The sequence below is a fragment of the Mytilus californianus genome, unplaced genomic scaffold (genome assembly GCF_021869535.1).
Source record: "Mytilus californianus isolate M0D057914Y unplaced genomic scaffold, xbMytCali1.0.p SCAF_7, whole genome shotgun sequence".
Taxonomy (NCBI): domain Eukaryota; kingdom Metazoa; phylum Mollusca; class Bivalvia; order Mytilida; family Mytilidae; genus Mytilus; species Mytilus californianus.
The window spans coordinates 116,958,794-116,980,032 of NW_026262723.1; the positions used below are offsets into that span (position 1 = coordinate 116,958,794).

Sequence of the window (21,239 nt, forward strand, 5' to 3'; positions counted from 1 at the left end):
ATTAAACCTGGTCCAATCGGTAACATGTAGCAAAGTTTTTACTAGTTTATATTTATTCTAAATCTTCCCGTTCTCAATCTCGGAAAACTCGGATCAGTGACAGTGCAGACAGAGAAAAAACTCACAATAAACACCAGCACGAAATTAAACACTTTATTCAATAATCAGATAATATCGAGATAACAGACGACAAAAACACACAAGTAAATAAACTCATGATAGATACCAGAATTAAAATTTTGAACGTCAGTCTACAAAAGACTCACCAGTGACGCTCCAACAAAAAAGGGTTTTATCTAAAAGGCCAAATAAAGTACGCAGTTGAAGAGAATTTAGGATCCAACACTCCGAAAGGTTTTGCCAAATACAGTAAAGTAATTTTAAACTTCCCATATCAAAGAATGCTTGCAAGATAAGAGTTGTGTATTTCTTTGAAACAGGTCTCTTTTAACTAAAATATCAGCAGCTGCACTTCCAAGTAGATTTCTTTCATCAAATAAAAACACGAACATTGGTTTCAAAGCTATCAAAGCATTATTCTCCACCACTATATAAACTCTTTTCTTGTTGTTATTGTACTGTATGTGATGACCTAAGAGCAATAATTTTTGCAAATGTCCATATTATGAAAATTTCTCCAAAACTAATTCTGTGGAAATATATTACACGCCTTCAAAAATGTATTCTAAAGATTTGGATCGTCTTACGTCTTAAATTTTGTGTAAAAATACTGTGGGATAAACTTCGTCAAGGGAGTGCTTAATGCACAAATGAATGATAATCCGCATCAGAATCAGTACAAGTGTAAGAATAATTGTCTGCAACTTGTACAAGAACTAATGTAAATTTATATATTCCAAAAAAAGTATCATAAAGGGACATAAGATTTAGATAATCTTTTAACCCTTTAATCGTTTAATCTACAGAATAATTTATAGTATCAATATATTTGGTATAAAAATAAAGAGATCATTGTATGATTGCGAAGTAGTTATCCACCAAAGACTTAAGCAACTGTAAATCATCGTATGGATGTTATTCACGTTATTTTCTCAAAATGCCACAAAATCATACAAACTACTCTTATAAGCAGCTATATGGTGATTATACGGGGATTTATGGTTGGGTTAGGGACGTATAGTGGTATTACAATGTATATTTTCAATTTTTGTTAATTTTATGGGGCGCAGTTAGGTTTCCCCTCCCCAAAAGTCCGCTCTGCATTTCAAATCACCAAAAAAAAAGAAAAAAAAAACATTCTTTGTTCAAATCTAGACTTCGTGTGTATCTGTCATTTTCAGTACTTCAGACGATTCATTTGTTTGTTTGTACAAGTGTATTTTTATTAATCTTCTCGTGTTTGAATAACTGTTAAAGAAGACAAATTGGTTTTCATTATTTATTACAACATTTTAAATCATCGAAATCCTATTAAACTAAAGTGACACTAAATGACGTCAGTAATAAAAACACATTCTTTAAAATTAAATTTGTCGTAAAATTGGTGTCATTTTCAAACAAGTCAAAATTAATTTCACACAAAGATTTACATGAAAGAAAAAATTGTCCGATATATCTAGATAATTTAAACATTTTTTCATTACATGTCCTTCTTGGTCACTGAATCCTTTTCTTTTTTCTTTTGATTTTGCTCACCTTAGTTGAACAATGCCGTAAGTGTGAAAATCTAACTACTGCAAAATTTTCTATTCTTTTCAACTGAATGCTGAATCATCTGATAAGGTGAAGTTTTGGTATCTCGGGATGCCAAAAATGGTAAATAAAATTGGTGACTTGTATGTGCAAAAGGCATTTAATTTATCTAGCATTTAATATTATCATAAATAACGAACTTTAATTACTGGTAAGTAATTGGCAAATTTAGTTAATCATGATATATATCAAAATGAATATGACTAAGCTAACATCTTCAAGAAAAATCTCCATCGTTTTCAAGTTTTATCTCCAGTCTAACTTCTGCGTGCAGGTGCACATGTGTCCAGACCTCTTAGTTTGATATATATATGTGATTGGTAGAATTTTCATGATAATGCCAAAAAACACAAAATAGATGAACATGCTGAATACGTGATACCGGGCCGTTGGTAGTGCGTCTGGCATCTGTTGATAGTGGTCATGCCCTAAATTATTTTCACGAATTTGAGCTCAGTCCAGGACCAACTCTGACATTATGAAATCGACATAATCCGTTAATACAGGTTTGATTTCATTGTGCATTTTTAACGACAGTGAATGGACTTTAGACAAATATAGAAAAAAATATTGAACATTATTTCCATAATGTTTTTTTTTTCAAAGTTTGAAATATTCTACATTTGTCATGATTTATCTTTATCTATGTTACCTGTAAATGGAATACGCGCAAATGTAATAAAATATTGCGCCCAATCATTAGTAATGTTAATCCCCTACTGCATCCCATCTGGCACGCTCGCCAATGACCAACAAATTTGTAAAGTCAGCAAAAATATATGTATAAAGTAGAGAATGGAAATCGGGAATGTGTCAAAGAGACAACAACTCGACCAAAGAGTAAAAAACACAGCCGAAGGCCACCAATGGGTCTTCAACACAGCGAGAAAATCCCGCACCCGGAGGCTCACTTCAACTGGCCCCTAAACAAAAATGTGTACTAGTTCCGTGAAAATGGACGTCATACTAAACTCCTAAACATAATTGAACTAAAATTAAAAAACATACAAGACTAACAAAGGCCAGAGGCTCCTGACTATGGTACCTTCCTATATGGTACCCTCCGTCATACCCCCCCCCCTTAATCCCCCCAAAAAATCAAAGCAACAAAACAGACAAAAAAACTAGTATCATGATATTATCCACATCTGGCTTGTCTAAATAGAAAACAAAGAGCTACCATTGCTTGTCTAAGAAGTAGTGCAAATCATTTAGATTTATTTATGTTTTAAAGTTTACCGGCAACGTGTTTTTTAAACCATAATATTTTGATGAATGAATATGTATTCCCATTATGACCTTTCAACCAATAACGCAGCCAATAGCTGTATCGATAAGTTGTGATGTGTATTGCAGTCCAATCAAATTAATTGTCTTTTACATAGTTTGGCCTCATTGTTTATCTGCTGCCATAGCGGAATGTCAACAACTTGCAAATTATAAAGAGACTGTTTACTAAGGTTTACATTGTTGCCACACTATTTTTATTTATTTTCTCAATGCCCGGTTAATGCTTTCATTCTAAAAAAGTCTTCTAAATCGACAACTTGTTTTAATATCAACAAAATGAATTTGAAAACTGAAAGGCCGTAAAGCAATAAAAGCTTGAGCTTGCAGTTAATCGAGGAATTTGTTGATTTAATTAACGCGGTCGTTGATGAACACGCCTGGGCTTATCCAAAACTAATTAGGAATTAAGTGAACACATTTTAGTTGTTTTTATTTCCCGTCAAGGTAAGTTTGATTAAACCAATCTGTCGCAATCAAATATGAAAGAGTGATTTATTTCGACATTGTTTTCTCAATCATATATGTTTTTGACAATTTATTTTGTTTGTTCTGAGGTAAATACACGTGTCAGTGATACTATATATAGTCCTTCACAGTCCAATGGTAATCAAATCAATCTAACGGATTTAAAGGGACAACACGTATTGACGCCTTTTTGTAGAGCAAGTTTGATCACATTTTACTCTGATTAAACACGTTTTGCTTTGGACATAAATAAAGTCCCGGGTTAGCTGTACATTATTTTAAACTATATTGAAAGTCAAACAAGTTTAGAGGAGCTCAAGGTATTTTTCTTATTTAATTGTGTAAAATGATACATAATATTTTGTTTTTGAATATTACTATTATAATGATTAATTTATATAGATATTTACAGAATGCATAAATTGATTTATGATTTTTTTCTTCTTATATTAAATCATGCATTGTTGTTTTATATGTTCTTCAATACACTACAGAGGTAAATAATAATTCCCATTGGGATTGACCAATTTACCTGCTTATTTTAAGGATGACATTTTTTCAATTTTCAAAATTTATCTTTACATGAAGTATAGAAGATTTAATCCTTTTTAATCAATGTATGTTAATATGTTAATGGTGCATTTCATAATAACACTCATTCTATGAACAATTTGTTTTTCTATTTTTTCTTATGCCAAACATTGACATCATCTGTTATCTGTAATAAAAATTAAATAGAATTAATTTATCTTTCAGGTTGGAATTTTTATTTAGAATTGATCATACTAAACCGCCAAGACGAAGTACCCACAGGCTTACGCTCTCCACCAGCAGAATAGGACTGGAAAGATGCCAGTTCTAACAAGGGAGAATTTAGCCGTCAAATTTAGGCAAAACTGGATGGCTAAGTATCCCCTTGACACCTGCAGCAATGGTGGATCAAACCTAGATGACAGTCTCACCAGTTTGAACTGGCTACAGAATCTAAACATCATGAAGATCACGTCACCAACACCACCTCCAAGTCCAGTACCCTTTGGAAATTATGCAAATAATGAAATCAACAAGAACATGAAAGTGAATCCGAATGCTATATTGAACGTTTCATGCTCTCCTCCTCAGTGTAAAATGGAGCAGAAGTTTCAGCTTGGTGATACTCCTCCAACAAGTTTGAATGGTGAATCAATAGACTATAAGACCAATCCATATGTGAAGCCACCATACTCATATGCCACTCTCATCTGTATGGCAATGAAGGAGACCAAGAAGAGTAAAATCACATTATCCTCCATCTACAATTGGATTACAGAAAACTTTATGTACTACAGATTGGCAGATCCTAGCTGGCAGGTTAGTATTTTATTTTATTATTGGACACAACTTTCAGTGACTTTGTTTACATCAATCAGGTTGTAGGCATTTTTACTATGGAAAATTGTCAGATGTACACATTTTTAGATAAAAGAATAATTACATAAATATATATATGCATTGAACTTGAGGTCTAAGATAGCCTAGACTAAAATTATTCTTGACAGAAATCATTTATAGTAATGCTATAAATTTTAAAATCAAATTGATAGAATATTAACATTGAACTGATTTGTCTCAACATATTTAATTGGATATAGTGGGGGAAAAAAGCTTTGTCATGAATTTACCTTGTCAATAATTAATGGTCATATGCAATGTGGAATTATTACCTACATACCAATCTCATTTAAATTTCATCATATGCTTTGAATAGCCCTGGAAGTTTAATCAATATTTCATATAAAGTTGTCAGGTAATCTGTCGTGTAATTCCATTATTGCTATAATGCTGACTTGTTAAACTTTATAACCAAAATGAATACATTGCCCAAAAGGTTTTCCTTTGCAATAAAGTAGAATTTGAAGTTTTATTAAAATCAACAGAGAAAACAAAATGACCTTAACAATACATTGATTATTTTCTGTATACATCTTTATCATATTATAGGGTGCTAACATACTGGTGTTTAATTGTTCATAAGTAATTAGCAATGATGTAGAGTAATTAGCAATGATGTAGAGTAATTGATTTAGCATTATCTGATATAATATAAGTAAAATAATAACCATGATTGATTTGTTGATCAAATTACCAGGGTATATATTGTAGCATCAATAGTGAAGTTATTGATTGTTCTTTTATTTTCAGAACTCCATCAGACATAATCTGTCACTGAACAAATGTTTCCAGAAAGTTCCTCGAAGGAAAGACGAACCAGGTAAAGGTGGATTCTGGAGAATTAATCCTGATTATCACGATATGATAGACAATGGCGTGTTCAAGAAACGAAGAAATAGTCGGGAGGGTTCATGTTCTGCTCCTCCATTAAAGAAGATTAAAAAAGAACCTGAAGATGATTATTTGCCAAGCTGTCATGGAAAAGCATTGAGAAATGAAAGTGTCGTTCATTTCAATAATGATGAACATGAATCATTAAAAGGTGACTTCAACTGGACCTCAATATTACATCAGGACATTGAAATAGCTGGAATTAAAATTAAAACTGAGGACTTACTTGATGGGCCAGATTCATCTAATTCAGTGCCATCAGATCCTATGAGTCCACCATCATCCGAATGTAGTTCTGACAATTTTAGTATTGAGGATTTATTTTCACAAGCTGATCTCTCACCAGACATAGCAGTGGATTACACAACAAATGATCCATTAGATCTGACAATAAACGGTGCTCACATCTCACCACCTGATTGGTGGGGTGATGATCTGAATCCAGGAGAACATATGGATATTAATCATAACAGTGGACTTCATACACCTATCATTCCCTCATCACCTGTCCAGGAACACGACCCTCTTGATGGTCACCCCTGGGCAGAGAGTAATACATTTGCAGACATTGCTGAGGCATTTGATGTTGACAATTTATTCGATCTGGAAAACATTCCGAGCCCAAAATTGTCTTGATGATCGTGTACTTCTAGTCATTTGTTTATTTATTTATTTATTTATCTATTTATTGAAGAAATTTTGATAAGAATACTAAATATTAGGTGTTAAAATTTGCTCAAAGCTTATCGACTATACTCATTATAAAAAAGAAATAGAAAAAACCAGGTGCCAGTAGTTCAGATATAGCTTTTTGTGTTCACCACTTAACAATTAGAGGGAAAAAAATAATTCAATCTTTTAATTCAAAAGAAAGTTAAGATATCCTGCAACTGTTACTATAATGTGTTCAAAATAAGAGACTTCATACATGTAGATACATACATGTATATAGAAATGAATGTGAAGTGCTATTATTTTCATTTCATTTCATACTTCAGCTTACACATTGACCAATGAAAAGGACAAGTTAGTCACACATTGACCAATGAAAAGGGCAAGTTAGTCAAAACTGAAAATGCCAACATGGCATATAACATTATGATCATTCATTTTCTGTGATAAAATTAAAAGTGCTAAACTAATATCATCTGTGATCAATAATGTTAATTACCATAAAAAATGGATTCTAAATGCTCTTATAATAAATCCGTCCAAAAATATTTATTAAGAGCCAGTAGCCATTTATGGTTGATATTAAAAGCAATCAAATTAATTTGTTTTACAAGTTACATTTAATTAATGAAGAAAGAGATTTGATTGTTAGCGTAACATTCCAGCATTTTAGATAAATTTGTTATTTGTTATGAAATATATATATTTATTTCTTGAGATATATTTTTTTATCTGTATATTTTGTACAGTACAAAATTTTATTGTATACATATAATTAGGTCAGTTGTTTTAATGACCTTGTAAATTAGCAAATTAATTTATTTCTGTACATATTGTCTATCATCATGATCATTTGTTTGGCGTTATGATCCGACACACATATTGTTCTCCATAAACCATATTTGTTATCATGTTCAATCTTAAAGCTCTTGTCTGTTCTACCTTTGCAAGTTAGCAGTTTTTGTAAGCCTTTGACCATTACAATGGGAATAACTGTCACAAGTTTGTAAATCTTATTGTCAAAATGTGATAAATTATTTACTGATTTGCATGATTAAACATATATTTAAATTGATAACTTTTTGATCAGGTTTAAATTTTTACACTTGTGATAGTAATAACTTAATGTTCATTCAGCTGTTACTGAAAGGCTTTATTTGGATTTATTTGAATTAAGTTAAGACATTATGTAGAAAATTAAATGGAATAAAAAGAATTAATGTTCTTTTGAATGTTACCAATTTCTAACATATTTAAAAATCTTTTGAAATAACCAACATGATTTATAATTTATTGATTTAAATTTTCAAACAGATTTTTTCCTCTTTAAATTTCTTTCGATTAAAAATCAAGAGGAGATAGCTGCAAGGATTTTTATCAAGTTCAAGGGAGATTATTAGATTGTAAATTAAAAAGGTATAGCAGACAAGAGATTACTGGACTTTCCAGTTCCATTCAGTATTATTGATTCCGTCCAAGAAATCATGTGATCATGTCATCCATCATGTGATATCATCTACACCAGTCATGTGATCATGTGATATCATCTGCACCAGTCATGAGAATCATGTCATTACTATAGCACTTCAGGAGTGACTGGTTTGCAATTAACAGTATTTATTTTTTTGTTGAAAATGATGAAAAAAGAAAATAAAATTTATGAAAATTTACTTGTATTCTGATTTTGTTTATGCAGCTTTTATGACATCTGAAAAAAAACAACTTGTAAGTTGAGACATAAACCCAAAAGTTTACTATACACTCTTCAACAGTGTCACCATAAGCTAAAGTCCTAATATCACCATACAGTTTTAAACAGCCTCACCGTATGGTAAAGTCCTAATATTACCATATAGACTTCAACAGCCTTACCATATGGTAAAGTCCTAATATTACCATATAGACTTCAACAGCCTCACCATATGGTAAAGTCCTAATATTACCATATAGACTTCAACAGCCTCACCATATGATCAAGTCCTAATATTACCATATAGACATCAACAGTTTCACCATATGGTCAAGTCCTTATACTACCATATAAACTTCAACAGTATCACCATATGGTCAAGCCTACAGGTCACAATATAGTCTTCAACAGCCTACCATATGTTGAAGCCTACAGGTCACCATATAGTCTTCAACAGCCTAACCATATGTTGAAGCCTACAGGTCACCATATAGTCTTCAACAGCCTAACCATATGTTGAAGCCTACATGTCACAATATAGTCTTCAACAGCCTAACCATATGTTGAAGCCTACAGGTCACAATATAGTCTTCAACAGCCTAACCATATGTTGAAGCCTACAGGTCACAATATAGTCTTCAACAGCCTAACCATATGTTGAAGCCTACAGGTCACAATATAGTCTTCAACAGCCTAACCATATGTTGAAGCCTACAGGTCATCATATAGTCTTCAACAGCCCAACCATATGTTGAAGCCTACAGGTCACCATATAGTCTTCAACAGCCTAACCATATGTTGAAGCCTACAGGTCACCATATAAACTTCAACAGCCTAACCATATGTTGAAGCCTACAGGTCACCATATAGTCTTCAACAGCCTAACCATATGTTGAAGCCAACAGGTCACAATATAGTCTTCAACGGCCTAACCATATGTTGAAGCCTACAGGTCATCATATAGTCTTCAACAGCCTAACCATATGTTGAAGCCTATAGGTCACCATATAGTCTTCAACAGCCTAACTATATGTTGAAGCCTACAGGAAACAATATAGTCTTCAACAGCCTCACCATATAGATAAGCCTACAGGTCATCATATAGTCTTCAACAGCCTAACCATATGTTCAAGCCTACAGGTCACCATAATATAATCTTCAACAGCCTAACCATATGTTTAAGCCTACAAGTCACCATATAATATACAACAGCCTCGCCCTATATATGTTTAAGCCTTCAGGTCACCATATAATCTTCAACAGCCTCGCCCTGTGTTTAAGCCTACAAGTCAGCATATTATCTTTAACAGCCTAACCGTATATTCAAGCATACAAGTCACCATATAATCTTCAACAGCCTCTCCCTATATATGTTCAAGCCTACAGGTCACAATATAGTCTTCAACAGCCTACCCTTATGTTCAAGCCTACAGGTCACCATATAATCTTCAACAGCCTCGCCCTATATATGTTAAGCCTACAGGTCACCATATAATCTTCAACAGCCTCGCCCTATGTTTAAGCCTACAAGTCACCATATTATCTTCAGCAGCCTCGCCCTATGTTTAAGCCTACAGGTCATCATGTAGCCAATATGCTCATCATATGATAAAGCCCTTATATCAACATATTGTTTTCAAAGGCCTCAACCTGTCGTAAATCCTGCCAGTCACAACATAGTCTTCAACAGCCCCACGAAATGGCAAAGCCTAAATTGTGAAATATAGATAAGATGTGCGTGAAGTCAAATCAACAAAGAGGACAAAAGGTTTTACATAGTTTCTAATGGTACGTTACATTTATTTTGCTGGAAAAGTTTTTCAGTTTTAATGGTATTGACAGTGATAATAATACCGTAACAGTCAAAGTTTTGTTTTACTGAAAAACAATATTACATTAATGACATAACCCCATCAGGTATTCCTGGAAGGGGAATGTCACCGTACTGTCTCTTACAATGTATAATGTCCATCTTAAAAATTAAATTGTAAAAGTTGAACAATGGGAATCTTGCAATAAAATGCACATTTCTGTTCCACGTACTGAGTGTCAGAACCATCTTCCACCGTCCTATAATTGTAATGCTTAGAAGTTGCGTTATATTACGCATTACAACTAAAACTGATTAATTTAGAGCCTGTTCGATTTGTATCTGTATCAAGCCTGGGACTATTATACTAGTATAATAGTCCCAGATCAAGCCAATATATTAAATTTGTGTCTGTACCAATCCCATAAATTGTTTTTGTGTTGGTTCCAAACCCATATATGTTTTGGACCTGTAACAATTAGTCCATATATATTGTTTGTGTGTCTGTATCAAGTCCATTTTTTGTTTTGTAATGGTACCGAGCCCACACACTGTTAGTGTTAGTACCAAGCCCGTATATTGGTTGTGTTGTCACAAAGTCAATGTGTTGTTTGTGTTTGTACCAATATTAAAAAAAAAGAGATTTGGTATGATTGCCAATGAGACAACTCTCCATCAGAGACCAAATGACACAGAAGTTAACACTTATAGGTCATCGTACGGCCTTCAACAATATGCAAAACCCATATATTGTTTTTGGTGCCTGTACCAATATAAAAAAGAAGATGTGGTATGATTGCCAATGAGACAACTCTCCACAAGAGACCAAATGACACAGAAATTAACAACTATAGGTCACCGTACGGCCTTCAACAATGAGCAAAGCCCATACCGCACAGTCAGCGATACCAAGCCCGTTTATTCTTTTTGTGCCTGTACTCTATGTGTTGGTACCAAGCCCATATATTGTTTTTGTGCCTGTACCAAGCCCATGTTTTATTTGTGTTGGTACCAAGTCCATGTATTGTTTCTGGTGGTACCAAGCCCATGTATTGTTTCTGGTGGTACCAAGCCCATGTATTTTTTTGTGTTGGTATCAAGTCCATGTATTTCTATGTTTTGGTACTAAGCCCATGAATGGTTTGTGTTGATAACAAACCCATGTTTTATTTTGTGTTGTTACCAAGCCCATGGATTGTTTGTATTGGTACCAAGCCCAAGTATTGTTTTGTGTTGTTACCAAGCCCATGTATTATTTACGTTGGTACCAAGCCTATGAATTGTTTTTGAGTCGGAACCAAGGCCATGTACTGTTTGTGTTGGTACCAAGCCCACATATTGTTTTTCTTTGTTACCAAGCCCATTTTTTTGTTTATGTTTATACCAAGCCAATGTACAGTTTGTGCTGGTACCAAGCTCATATATTGTTTGTGTTGGTACCGAGCCCATGTTTTTTTTTGTGTTGGCACAAAGTCCATGTGCATGTTATTTGTGTGTGTACCAATTGCCAATGAGACAACCCTCCATCGGAGACCAAATGACGTTAAAGTTAAAAACTATAGGTCACCGCCTTCAACAATTAGCAATTAGCAAAACCGATATATTGTTTTTGAGTTGGTAACAAGTTTATGTCTTGTTTTTTGTGTCTTTAACAAGCCCATATATCGATTTGTGTTGATACCAAGTCCATATATCGATACGTGTTGATGCATTATTTTTGAGATGGAACCAAGCCAATATATCGATTTGTGTTGATACCATGTCCATATATCGATTTGTGTTGATAGCAAGACGATATATTGTCACAAGTTTTACGTGTTGGTAGCAAGGCCATTTTTTTATGTTGGTACTATACCCATGTATTGTTTTTGTGCCTGCACCAAGCCCATGTATTGTTTTAGTGTTTGTGCCAAGCCCATGTAATGTTTATGTGCCTGTACCAAACCCATGTATTGTTTTTGTGTCTGTACCAATCCCATGTATTATTTTAGTGTTTGTGCCAAGCCCAATAATGTTTATGTGCCTGTACCAAACCCATGTATTGTTTTTGTGTCTGTACCAAGCCCATGTATTGTTTTTGTGTTTGTGCCAAGCCCATGTAATGTTTATGTGCCTGTACCAAGCCCATGTATTGTTTGTGTGCCTGTACCAAGCCCATGTATTGTTTGTGTGTCTGTACCAAGCCCATTTTATTGTTTGTGTGTTGGTGCCAAACCCATGTATTGTTTGGTATGGTATTAAGCCCATATATTGTACCAAGCTAATGTATTAGGTTTGTGTTGGTATCAATCCCATGCATTGTAATGCGTTCGCACCAAGCTCATTTTTTTTCTTTACCATGTCCATATATTTGTGCCTGTACTAATACCATATATTGTTTTTGTTTTGGTACAAAGCCCATTTACCGTTTTTGTGACTGTACCAAGCCCATATATTGTTTTTGCGTCGATACCATATTTTGTTTATGCGCTCACAAACAAGTTTAAACCCGCTACATTCTATTGGTTGTACGGTGAACTATGACCCTTTTAATTAACATCAATTGGGCTCTGATGGATAAATGTCTCGTTGTCAATCATAACACATTATATTTATGTGACGCAAGACATTTGTTTTGCAATGCATTGAAAAGAAGGTTGTTTGTAAAGGCATAGATGACAGGTCTTAAAAATTAAGAGAAAAGTGTGGGTCATAATGACTGTTCAACGAAACTGTAGTAGTGGCAATTAGTGGCATGCATGAGCTCTTACTGTCAAAAAGGCCCGAGAGAGAAACTGGATCAATCAAAATGACACACTGTCATGACTTTAAAAAAGATCTTGGAAGGTAAAAGTGGACTTTCCTCTTAATAATAAAGGTTTGATTTAGAAAACCCGAACAATAGGGTGACCCATTGGTATAAAAATTGACTAAAGCTAACTGCTCATTATAGTCATATGAAGATAATAAATTTCCTGTTTCAAGGTATGCAGGCCTATCTCGGCATGTCAAGTATGTCTCAGCATTAATAAGTCATGTGAAAATCAATGTTTTATCAAGTTTTGTTATACCTTAATCTAGTTTGTGGCAGTTTACTGTAGTCTGGTTCCCTGTATAAGTAATAACATAAACTTAATGACTCCAACAAAACTGTCTGTATAGTTGTGAGGGGAATACAGTAAATTAAATATTTTCATATTTGAAACCATTTTTGTTCTATATTATACTTTCAGCTGTCAGTAATTATATGTCACATGACCTATTTAAAGATCCAGAAAGTTTTATCAGGTAAATCAAAACGGTTTTACTTTTGTTTGCTCTCAATCCGTTTGGTCTAACTGTTTCAAAAGAAAACAATTTCCAGTGAAATTTGAGATCCAAATATTGAATATGTTTAATCAAAAGATCTACCATGTCTGTTAGAGGTGAGGAAATCTTTTGAAATACACTAAATAAACAGGTTATATTGACAGATATGTTACTCAAAACGACATCTATAATAAAGACTACTAGTATTGTGAAACTAGGTTACAACTCCTTTCAATGAAGTCTTTAGTTACAATATTATGGTTTTGTAGAGGTAAATATTTAAAAGGCTTTCAATGTTTCATTGTGTTAATTGGTTCTCATTTCGTATATGTATATGACGCACAGTGTCTTTTATTCATACAATCATTTCAGAGACGAGGCAAATTATAAGAGGCAGATCCAAATAGATCGTATGTTGATCTCTATGTCTTTTTTTGTGTTGTTGAATTGCTGTCTTGCTGTTTATACTTCACATCCCTTTTTATAGATATGAATTGGGGAAGAGCTCCTACAACTGTCTCGGCAAATGATTAAATAACTTCAAGTGTAATTATTGCAACATGTCAATGGTTGTTTTATGTCATATTTTAATGTTTTTGCTACTTGAGTTCGGTGTTGATGGCAGATATTTGTCATATTTTAATGTTTTTGCTACATGAGTTCGGTGTTGATGGCAGATATTTGTCATATTTTAATGTTTTTGCTACTTGAGTTTGGTGTTGATGGCAGATATTTGTCATATTTTAATGTTTTTGCTACATGAGTTCGGTGTTGATGGCAGATTTTTGTCATATTTTAATGTTTTTGCTACATGAGTTCGGTGTTGATGGCAGATATTTGTCATATTTTAATGTTTTTGCTACTTGAGTTCGGTGTTGATGGCAGATATTTGTCATATTTTAATGTTTTTGCTACTTGAGTTCGGTGTTGATGGCAGATATTTGTCATATTTTAATGTTTTTGCTACTTGAGTTCGGTGTTGATGGCAGATATTTGTCATATTTTAATGTTTTTGCTACATGAGTTCGGTGTTGATGGCATATATTTGTCATATTTTTATGTTTTTGCTACTTGAGTTCGGTGTTGATGGCAGATATTTGTCATATTTTAATGTTTTTGCTACATGAGTTCGGTGTTGATGGCAGATATTTGTCATATTTAAATGTTTTTGCTACATGAGTTCGGTGTTGATGGCAGATATTTGTCATATTTTAATGTTTTTGCTACTTGAGTTCGGTGTTGATGGCAGATATGTGTCATATTTTAATGTTTTTGCTACATGAGTTCGGTGTTGATGGCAGATATTTGTCCTATTTTAATGTTTTTGCTACTTGAGTTCGGTGTTGATGGCAGATATTTGTCCTTTTTAAATGTTTTTGCTACGTGAGTTCGGAGTTGATGGCAGATATTTGTCCTATTTTAATGTTTTTGCTACGTGAGTTCGGAGTTGATGGCAGATATTTGTCATATTTTAATGTTTTTGCTACTTGAGTTCGGTGTTGATGACAGATATTTGTCATATTTTAATGTTTTTGCTACATGAGTTCGGTGTTGATGACAGATATTTGATAGTTTTTGCTACATGAGTTCAGTGTTAATGGCAGATATTTGTCATATTTTAATGTTTTTGCTACATGAGTTCGGTGTTGATGGCAGAAATTTGTCATATTTTAATGATTTTGCTACATGAGTTCGGTGTTGATGGCAGATATTTGTCATATTTTAATGTTTTTGCTACTTGAGTTCGGTGTTGATGGCAGATATTTGATAGTTTCTGTTTTATCTAATTACAACTATTAAAGAGTTGGAACGATTTAGTGTTTTATATTGTATAGACATCTGACTATTGTCTGTTGTTGAAGACTATATATGTATGTTGCCCTCTAGACGTCTGTTGTTGAATACTATATATGTATGTTGCCCTCTAGATGTCTGTTGTTGAATACTATATATGTATGTTGCCCTCTAGATGTCTGTTGTTGAAGACTATATATGTATGTTGCCCTCTAGATGTCTGTTGTTGAAGACTATATATGTATGCTGCCCTCCAGATGTTTGTTGATGAAGACTGTATGTTGCCCTCTAGATGTCTGTTGTTGAAGACTGTATGTTGCCCTCTACATGTCTGTTGTTGAAGACCATATGTTGTCCTCTAGATGTCTGTAGTTGAAGACAGTATGTTGCCCTCTAGATGTCTGTTGTTGAAGACTGTATGTGGCCCTCTAGATGTCTGTTGTTGAAGACTGTATGTTGCCCTCTAGATGTCTGTTGTTGAAGAATGTATGTTGCCCTCTAGATGTCTGTTGTTGAAGACTGTATGTTGCCCTCTAGATGTCTGTTGTTGAAGACTGTATGTTGCCCTCTAGATGTCTGTTGTTGAAGACTGTATGTTGCCCTCTAGATGTCTGTTGTTGAAGAATGTATGTTGCCCTCTAGATGTCTGTTGTAGAAGACTGTGTGTTGCCCTCTAGAAGTCTATTGTTGAAGTTTTGTATGTTGTCCTCTAGATATCTGTTGTTGGAGAATGTATGTTGCCCTCTAGATGTCTTTTAATTATTTTATCCTTTGGATTACCGTTTCATTGATGTTTACCCAACAACTCCGTTTATTCATTGTATGAATCAAGCGAGAGAAAAACTTATTAAGGTCGGTGAACCATCTCACAATGTCAAACATACAGTCTTCTTTGATTTTGTCAGATTCAGATTCCTTTGTGAAAAAGGTGACCTTGAGACAAGATTTACTCAACAAATCCAGCAACGTTCAATAAATATTGTATTTTTACTGTCTCATAATCTGGCTATGAATTACAATCAGGCAATTTGGTTTTTCCTTGGAACCACAAAGGCGTTATACTTCAGTAGTCAATATAATGTTAACAGTAAATTGTTTTATTCAAAGTCGTGGGTTATTTAAAGTCAAGCATTACTGAAGTCACCTATTACACAGATTCCAATAAATTCAGTTCTTTGGTGAGATAATGAATTTTTATACGGTCATTATATTGGCTTTCCATGACTTAATACATTTAATAAATAAATAAATAAATTGATAATTGGACAAACATTTTTTTTTATACTGTCGCCATTTCGACATGGTGGCATCTGATCATACCTGCCCCAACGTGTAATGTCGGGGTTGAGTTTACTTTCCAAATAAAACACCTTCATAAAACCTTTTATTATTATTAAATTATATGTAATATAAACAGGGCAATTATTTACAATAAACCAATATATATTACTTTCAATCTCAATTCCTGGTGTGATACTATCATAGTATATTGAATAATTCATTCATAAAATAAACAAAAATTGCATTTAAACGCAGAGGGGGTCAACCATCAGGAGAAAATTGTTACAATGAATAGGTCTGTATTATGCAAGGTTGATAAGTACATTATTTGATTTAAATAAATACTTTTCATGTGTAAGCTTGAAAAAATGATGTATGTACTTAATTTTGAGGTCTTGGAGTGTCTTCATTAATTTTTTATGCCATCATTCTTTATTCTTTTTATTTTAGCACCTAATTATTCTCTAATCTTTACTTTTTTTGTCCATTTTTCTCTATTTACATTTTTGGTCCATTTTTCTCTATTTACATTTTTTGCTCATTATTCTCTATTCCGTTAAACCCCATCCACACCCTCATGTCTAAAAGGAAAAAGACGAACTGATGAACAGCGGTCCACAGCATACTTCACAAAAACCACAACCGAAGAGGGACCGTGTCTAAAAGGAAGAAGACGAACTGATGAACAGCAGTCCACAGCTGCATACTTCACAAAAACCAAAGATTGAGCAGCAGAAACCTAACAAAATCTGCAGATTAGTTACTAGAGCAGTAACTGGGTGACATAAGGAGAACGTGTCTCTCACTCTTGATCTATGCAGTAGCAGCTAATAATTTATTTGTCTTTATAAGATCAATTTTGGTAATATTCTGCCAGATGTGATACATAAGGGAGTATTTGTTTTGATAAAGGAAATTTCTTTCAGATTTAGAAAAATAATCTTGTGAATATTCTATCCATATCAGAATATAGATATATTTCCCTTTTTTTTTTTTAAAGTATACGTAAAGTACAAATTAGAACAATAAAACTGATTTACTGTAGATTCAACAATAATTCATAGTACATACAAGCCTTACACATGACCTGAGATTTACAATACTGGGTTAATCATATTTAATATTAAGATTATACACAGAAAGGGTTAAATCAAGAGGATTACCGTTTAATACACTTTTGACCAAATAAGTGGTTTAAATTCATACTGTGTGTGCACCTGGGAAGGTTAACTCCCACTGATTTACGGAGAACAAACATGCTTTATTAAACTGACCACCAAGTGCACATAATAACTTAACGTTTCAATATTGTGCAGTCATGTCTGTGACAAACAAGACCAGAAAGTGAGAAAAACTTAATATAAAATTAACTTGTCAAAAAACAATTTATTATAAAGTATTATAAACATCAATGTGTGACATCATTTAAATACTTTATTATATAGAGAATCATGAATATACATGAAATATGTTTGTAGTATTAAGTGAAACCAGTTGAGTAAAAAAATTGGATGTCCCAAGTAATCTTTATTCCTAAACTGGTTTCTATGCAAAACCAGTACTAAAGAAAAAAATTGTCAGAAATGATCAAAGGGTATAATTAAGAATATGTAAATTGAATAGATGTGGTATGATTGCCAATGAGACGACTTTCCACCAGAGACCAGGAGACGAGGATAAACAACTATAGACTACTGTATGGACTTAAACAATGAGCAAAACTTGTGTGCAGTCATGTATATTGTGTAAAGGTATCATTTAATCAAAGTGACATCAAAATTCACATAATGTTGATGCTTTCCAGTGAAAGAGTTAAGCCTTTTTCAACAGATTTTTATAGTTTGTTCTTATGTTGTGCTGTTTCACCAGGGTCGAGCGCTCCCAAACATGTTTAACCCCGCCACATTCTTTATGTGCCTGTCCCAAGTCAGGAGCATGTAGTTCAGTGGTTGTCGTTGGTTCGTGTCGGTCAAATTTGTTTTTCGTAAATTGTTTTGTTTTAAATTTGGCCATTAGTTTTCTCAGTTGAATATATTCAGTTTCATATTATTTATGTTGGGGCCTTTTATATATAGCCGCCCATACGGCATGGGGTTTTCTCATTGTTGAAGGCTGTACAGTTGCCTATTATTGCTTACATCCACTTCATTTGAACTTTGGTGGATAGTTGTCTCATTGGCAATCATACCTCATCTCGTTATTTTAATATTAGGAATAGACTATTAACTCCTGACATAATATTGACAATAGACCATATACATGGGTTGCTGACCTATTGATGTTTTGTCACAATATCAACTAGTATTTGGCAAGATTGTTGGTTGTCATATTAATAATAGGTTTTATATGAAAATATTTGTTTTGGTCATTTATGGAACCTGTTAAGTTACTTCAATTTTGCATACCTTCAAAGCTTGACAAATTGTAGACATTTGTATATTGTTCAACCTTGTATGTTGACCTTCAAATATCTCTTGAATTTTTGTTTTGTTAGGTTCCTGTCACAATGATGTATACCTCACATCTCCATTTATTCATAATATAATACATACTAGTATTTACATTTCATTTGTTGTTCAGAATGGTAGATTTTTCAGGTTTCAAAGTTTATATTTTTTATTGACAACTTGTTTATGCTCTAAGTGAATGACTTTCATCAAAGTGTATCAGTACTGGTAATCCCACTTGACTAATTAACTGGTTCGTGATAGTATAGAATATGAAGATTATGTCGTCTTGTTGATGTCGTTTCCAACATCTCTTACACAGATTTCCATAACTTGATGGAAAAAAAAACATTCCTTAAAACCATTGATTTTTTTCTCAGGTTTTTCCAATTCATTTAATTAATGAAATTCAGACTATAAAAAACACTATCCATCCTGTACTACAACTACTCAATAATTGACATCAGTTATTTAACAGTAGACATTCTTACAATGCTTCATAACTTCTTCTGTTTCGTGCATGACTGAACTAATAATAATAGTACTTAGAGCTTGACATACTGTTACAAGTCAGTGGTTGTTTTACACAAGTCATAATATTTTTTGTTATCCAGAAATAAGGAATTTATGACAGATCTTTGATAATTTGTGTTAAGTTTAGTCACACCAGTCTATTGTGGCAGACTGGATGTTGCCCTCGATTAATTTTTGCTAATTAATTTGTGTAACTGGGTTGCTGTTTTATTGATATGTACCAAAAATCTCCCTTTAATAAAATAAGATAACACCTTCAATAATCATTGGGTTATTTCATCTTCCAACTTCTTGGTGCATGTGTACCAGAACTAATTAGTTCACATTTACCAGAACTTCTTAGTGCACATGTACCAGATCAAATATTTACCAGGTTATAAAAATTAGTCCTGGATACTAGCAAGCTTTAAAATGATTATAACATTTTGAAATCATGATGTGTATGAAATATTAAGATCTGATTGGATGCATCCAATGAAAACAAATCCTTGGGACATGTACATACACTATAAATTAATTCACTACTGAGGACTTGTACACTATAAATTAATTCACTACTGAGGAAGAGTAGTATATCTCAATAATGATCTAGTGAAGATGGAATGATGGTCTCCTAAGGACTAGGAATGGTTACCATGTATTAAGCCTATTTGATGAGATTTTTCATTTTAGTATATTTAAAGTTTAACATAATTATTATACATGATGTAATTTATGAACCCAGAAGGCTCATAGTTTTATACAGTTCAACAGTGGTTGAGTTGTTATTTTAACTTCCATGAATTTGAAGGGCAAAATTGACTATAAAATGACAACTGATAAAAATTTGACAAATATAACATTTAATGTATTCATTTAATTGTTCTGAATGTCATCCCACATTAAATGCCCCCACAACAACCCCCATTCTAGATTTGTTGTATTGTTGACAAAAATTTATTTTTGGATGACAATTTTGAAAATAAATGGAGAATGTGTCCATGGGACACAAATGATGCCCCAGCTTACATATAATGTTATACAAGAGTGCACACGCTGAAATGTCTCGCCTTCTTTACTCACCATTGATTTTATGTTGATAGTCCTAAATATAAAGCTTTACTACAAGAAACACATAAACTTAACATGATCCAAGAAAATGAGGTCAAGGTCATATAAACCAAACGAGAAATACATGTACACCTTACAATCATTCAATAAACCAAACATAGTTGACCTATTGCTTATAGTTTCTAAGAAACAGTCTTAACCAAGAAAACTTAACATTGACCAACGAACCATGAAAACGAGGTTAAGGTCAGATGAACCATGTCAGACAGACATGTACACCTTACAATCAATTTATGCATTTAATATAGTTGACCTATTGCTTATAGTATCTAAGAAACAAACTTAACCATGAAAGCTTAACATTGACCAATGAACCATGAAAATGAAGTCAAGTTCAGATGATACCTGCCAGACAGAAATATACACCTTACAATCCTTCCATACAACAAATATAGTTGATCTATTGCTTATAGTTGAAGAAAAACAGACCAAAACACAAAAACTTAACACTGAGAAATGAACCGTGAAAATGAGGTCAAGGTCAAATAAAACCTGCGAGACTGACATGTACATCATAAAATATTTCCATACACCAAATATAGTTGACCTATAGCATAAAGTATTAGAAAAAAAGACCAAAACTCAAAAACTTAACTTTGAGGTCAAGGTCTGATGACACCTACCAGTTGTACATGTACACCTTACAATCATTCCTTATACCAAATATAGTAGACTGACTGCTTATAGTATCTGATATATGGACTTGACCACGAAAACTTAACCTTGTTCACTGATCCATGAAATGAGGTTGAGGTCAAATGAAAATTGTCTGACAGGCATGATCTGAGTTTTGTGGTAATAAACATTGTGTATAAGTTTCATA

At 33.3% G+C, this 21,239-nt stretch overlaps 1 protein-coding gene across 2 annotated transcripts; it reads left to right on the plus strand.

Moving 5' to 3' along the window:
* The first annotated feature begins 3,140 nt into the window (after positions 1-3,140).
* LOC127707501 (forkhead box protein J1-B-like) lies at positions 3,141-8,132 on the plus strand. 2 transcript variants are annotated; one of them, XM_052212078.1, is made up of 3 exons: positions 3,141-3,447; positions 4,225-4,818; positions 5,650-8,132. In XM_052212078.1, the coding sequence occupies exons 2-3, from the start codon at positions 4,318-4,320 to the stop codon at positions 6,424-6,426; spliced, it is 1,278 nt and encodes a 425-aa protein (XP_052068038.1). In that variant the 5' UTR covers positions 3,141-3,447; positions 4,225-4,317; the 3' UTR covers positions 6,427-8,132. The 2 variants fall into 2 exon arrangements, with proteins under 2 accessions (XP_052068038.1, XP_052068039.1); XM_052212079.1 differs by lacking the exon at positions 3,141-3,447 and adding an exon at positions 3,653-3,788.
* Positions 8,133-21,239: the final 13,107 nt, after the last annotated feature.

Bases quoted from the DNA above. Each gene is read 5' to 3' on its own strand.
- LOC127707501 (XM_052212078.1), top strand. From the start codon at position 4,318: ATGCCAGTTCTAACAAGGGAGAATTTAGCCGTCAAATTTAGGCAAAAC. The intron at 4,819-5,649 runs GTTAGTATTTTA...TTTTATTTTCAG, and splicing joins TGGCAGATCCTAGCTGGCAG to AACTCCATCAGACATAATCT.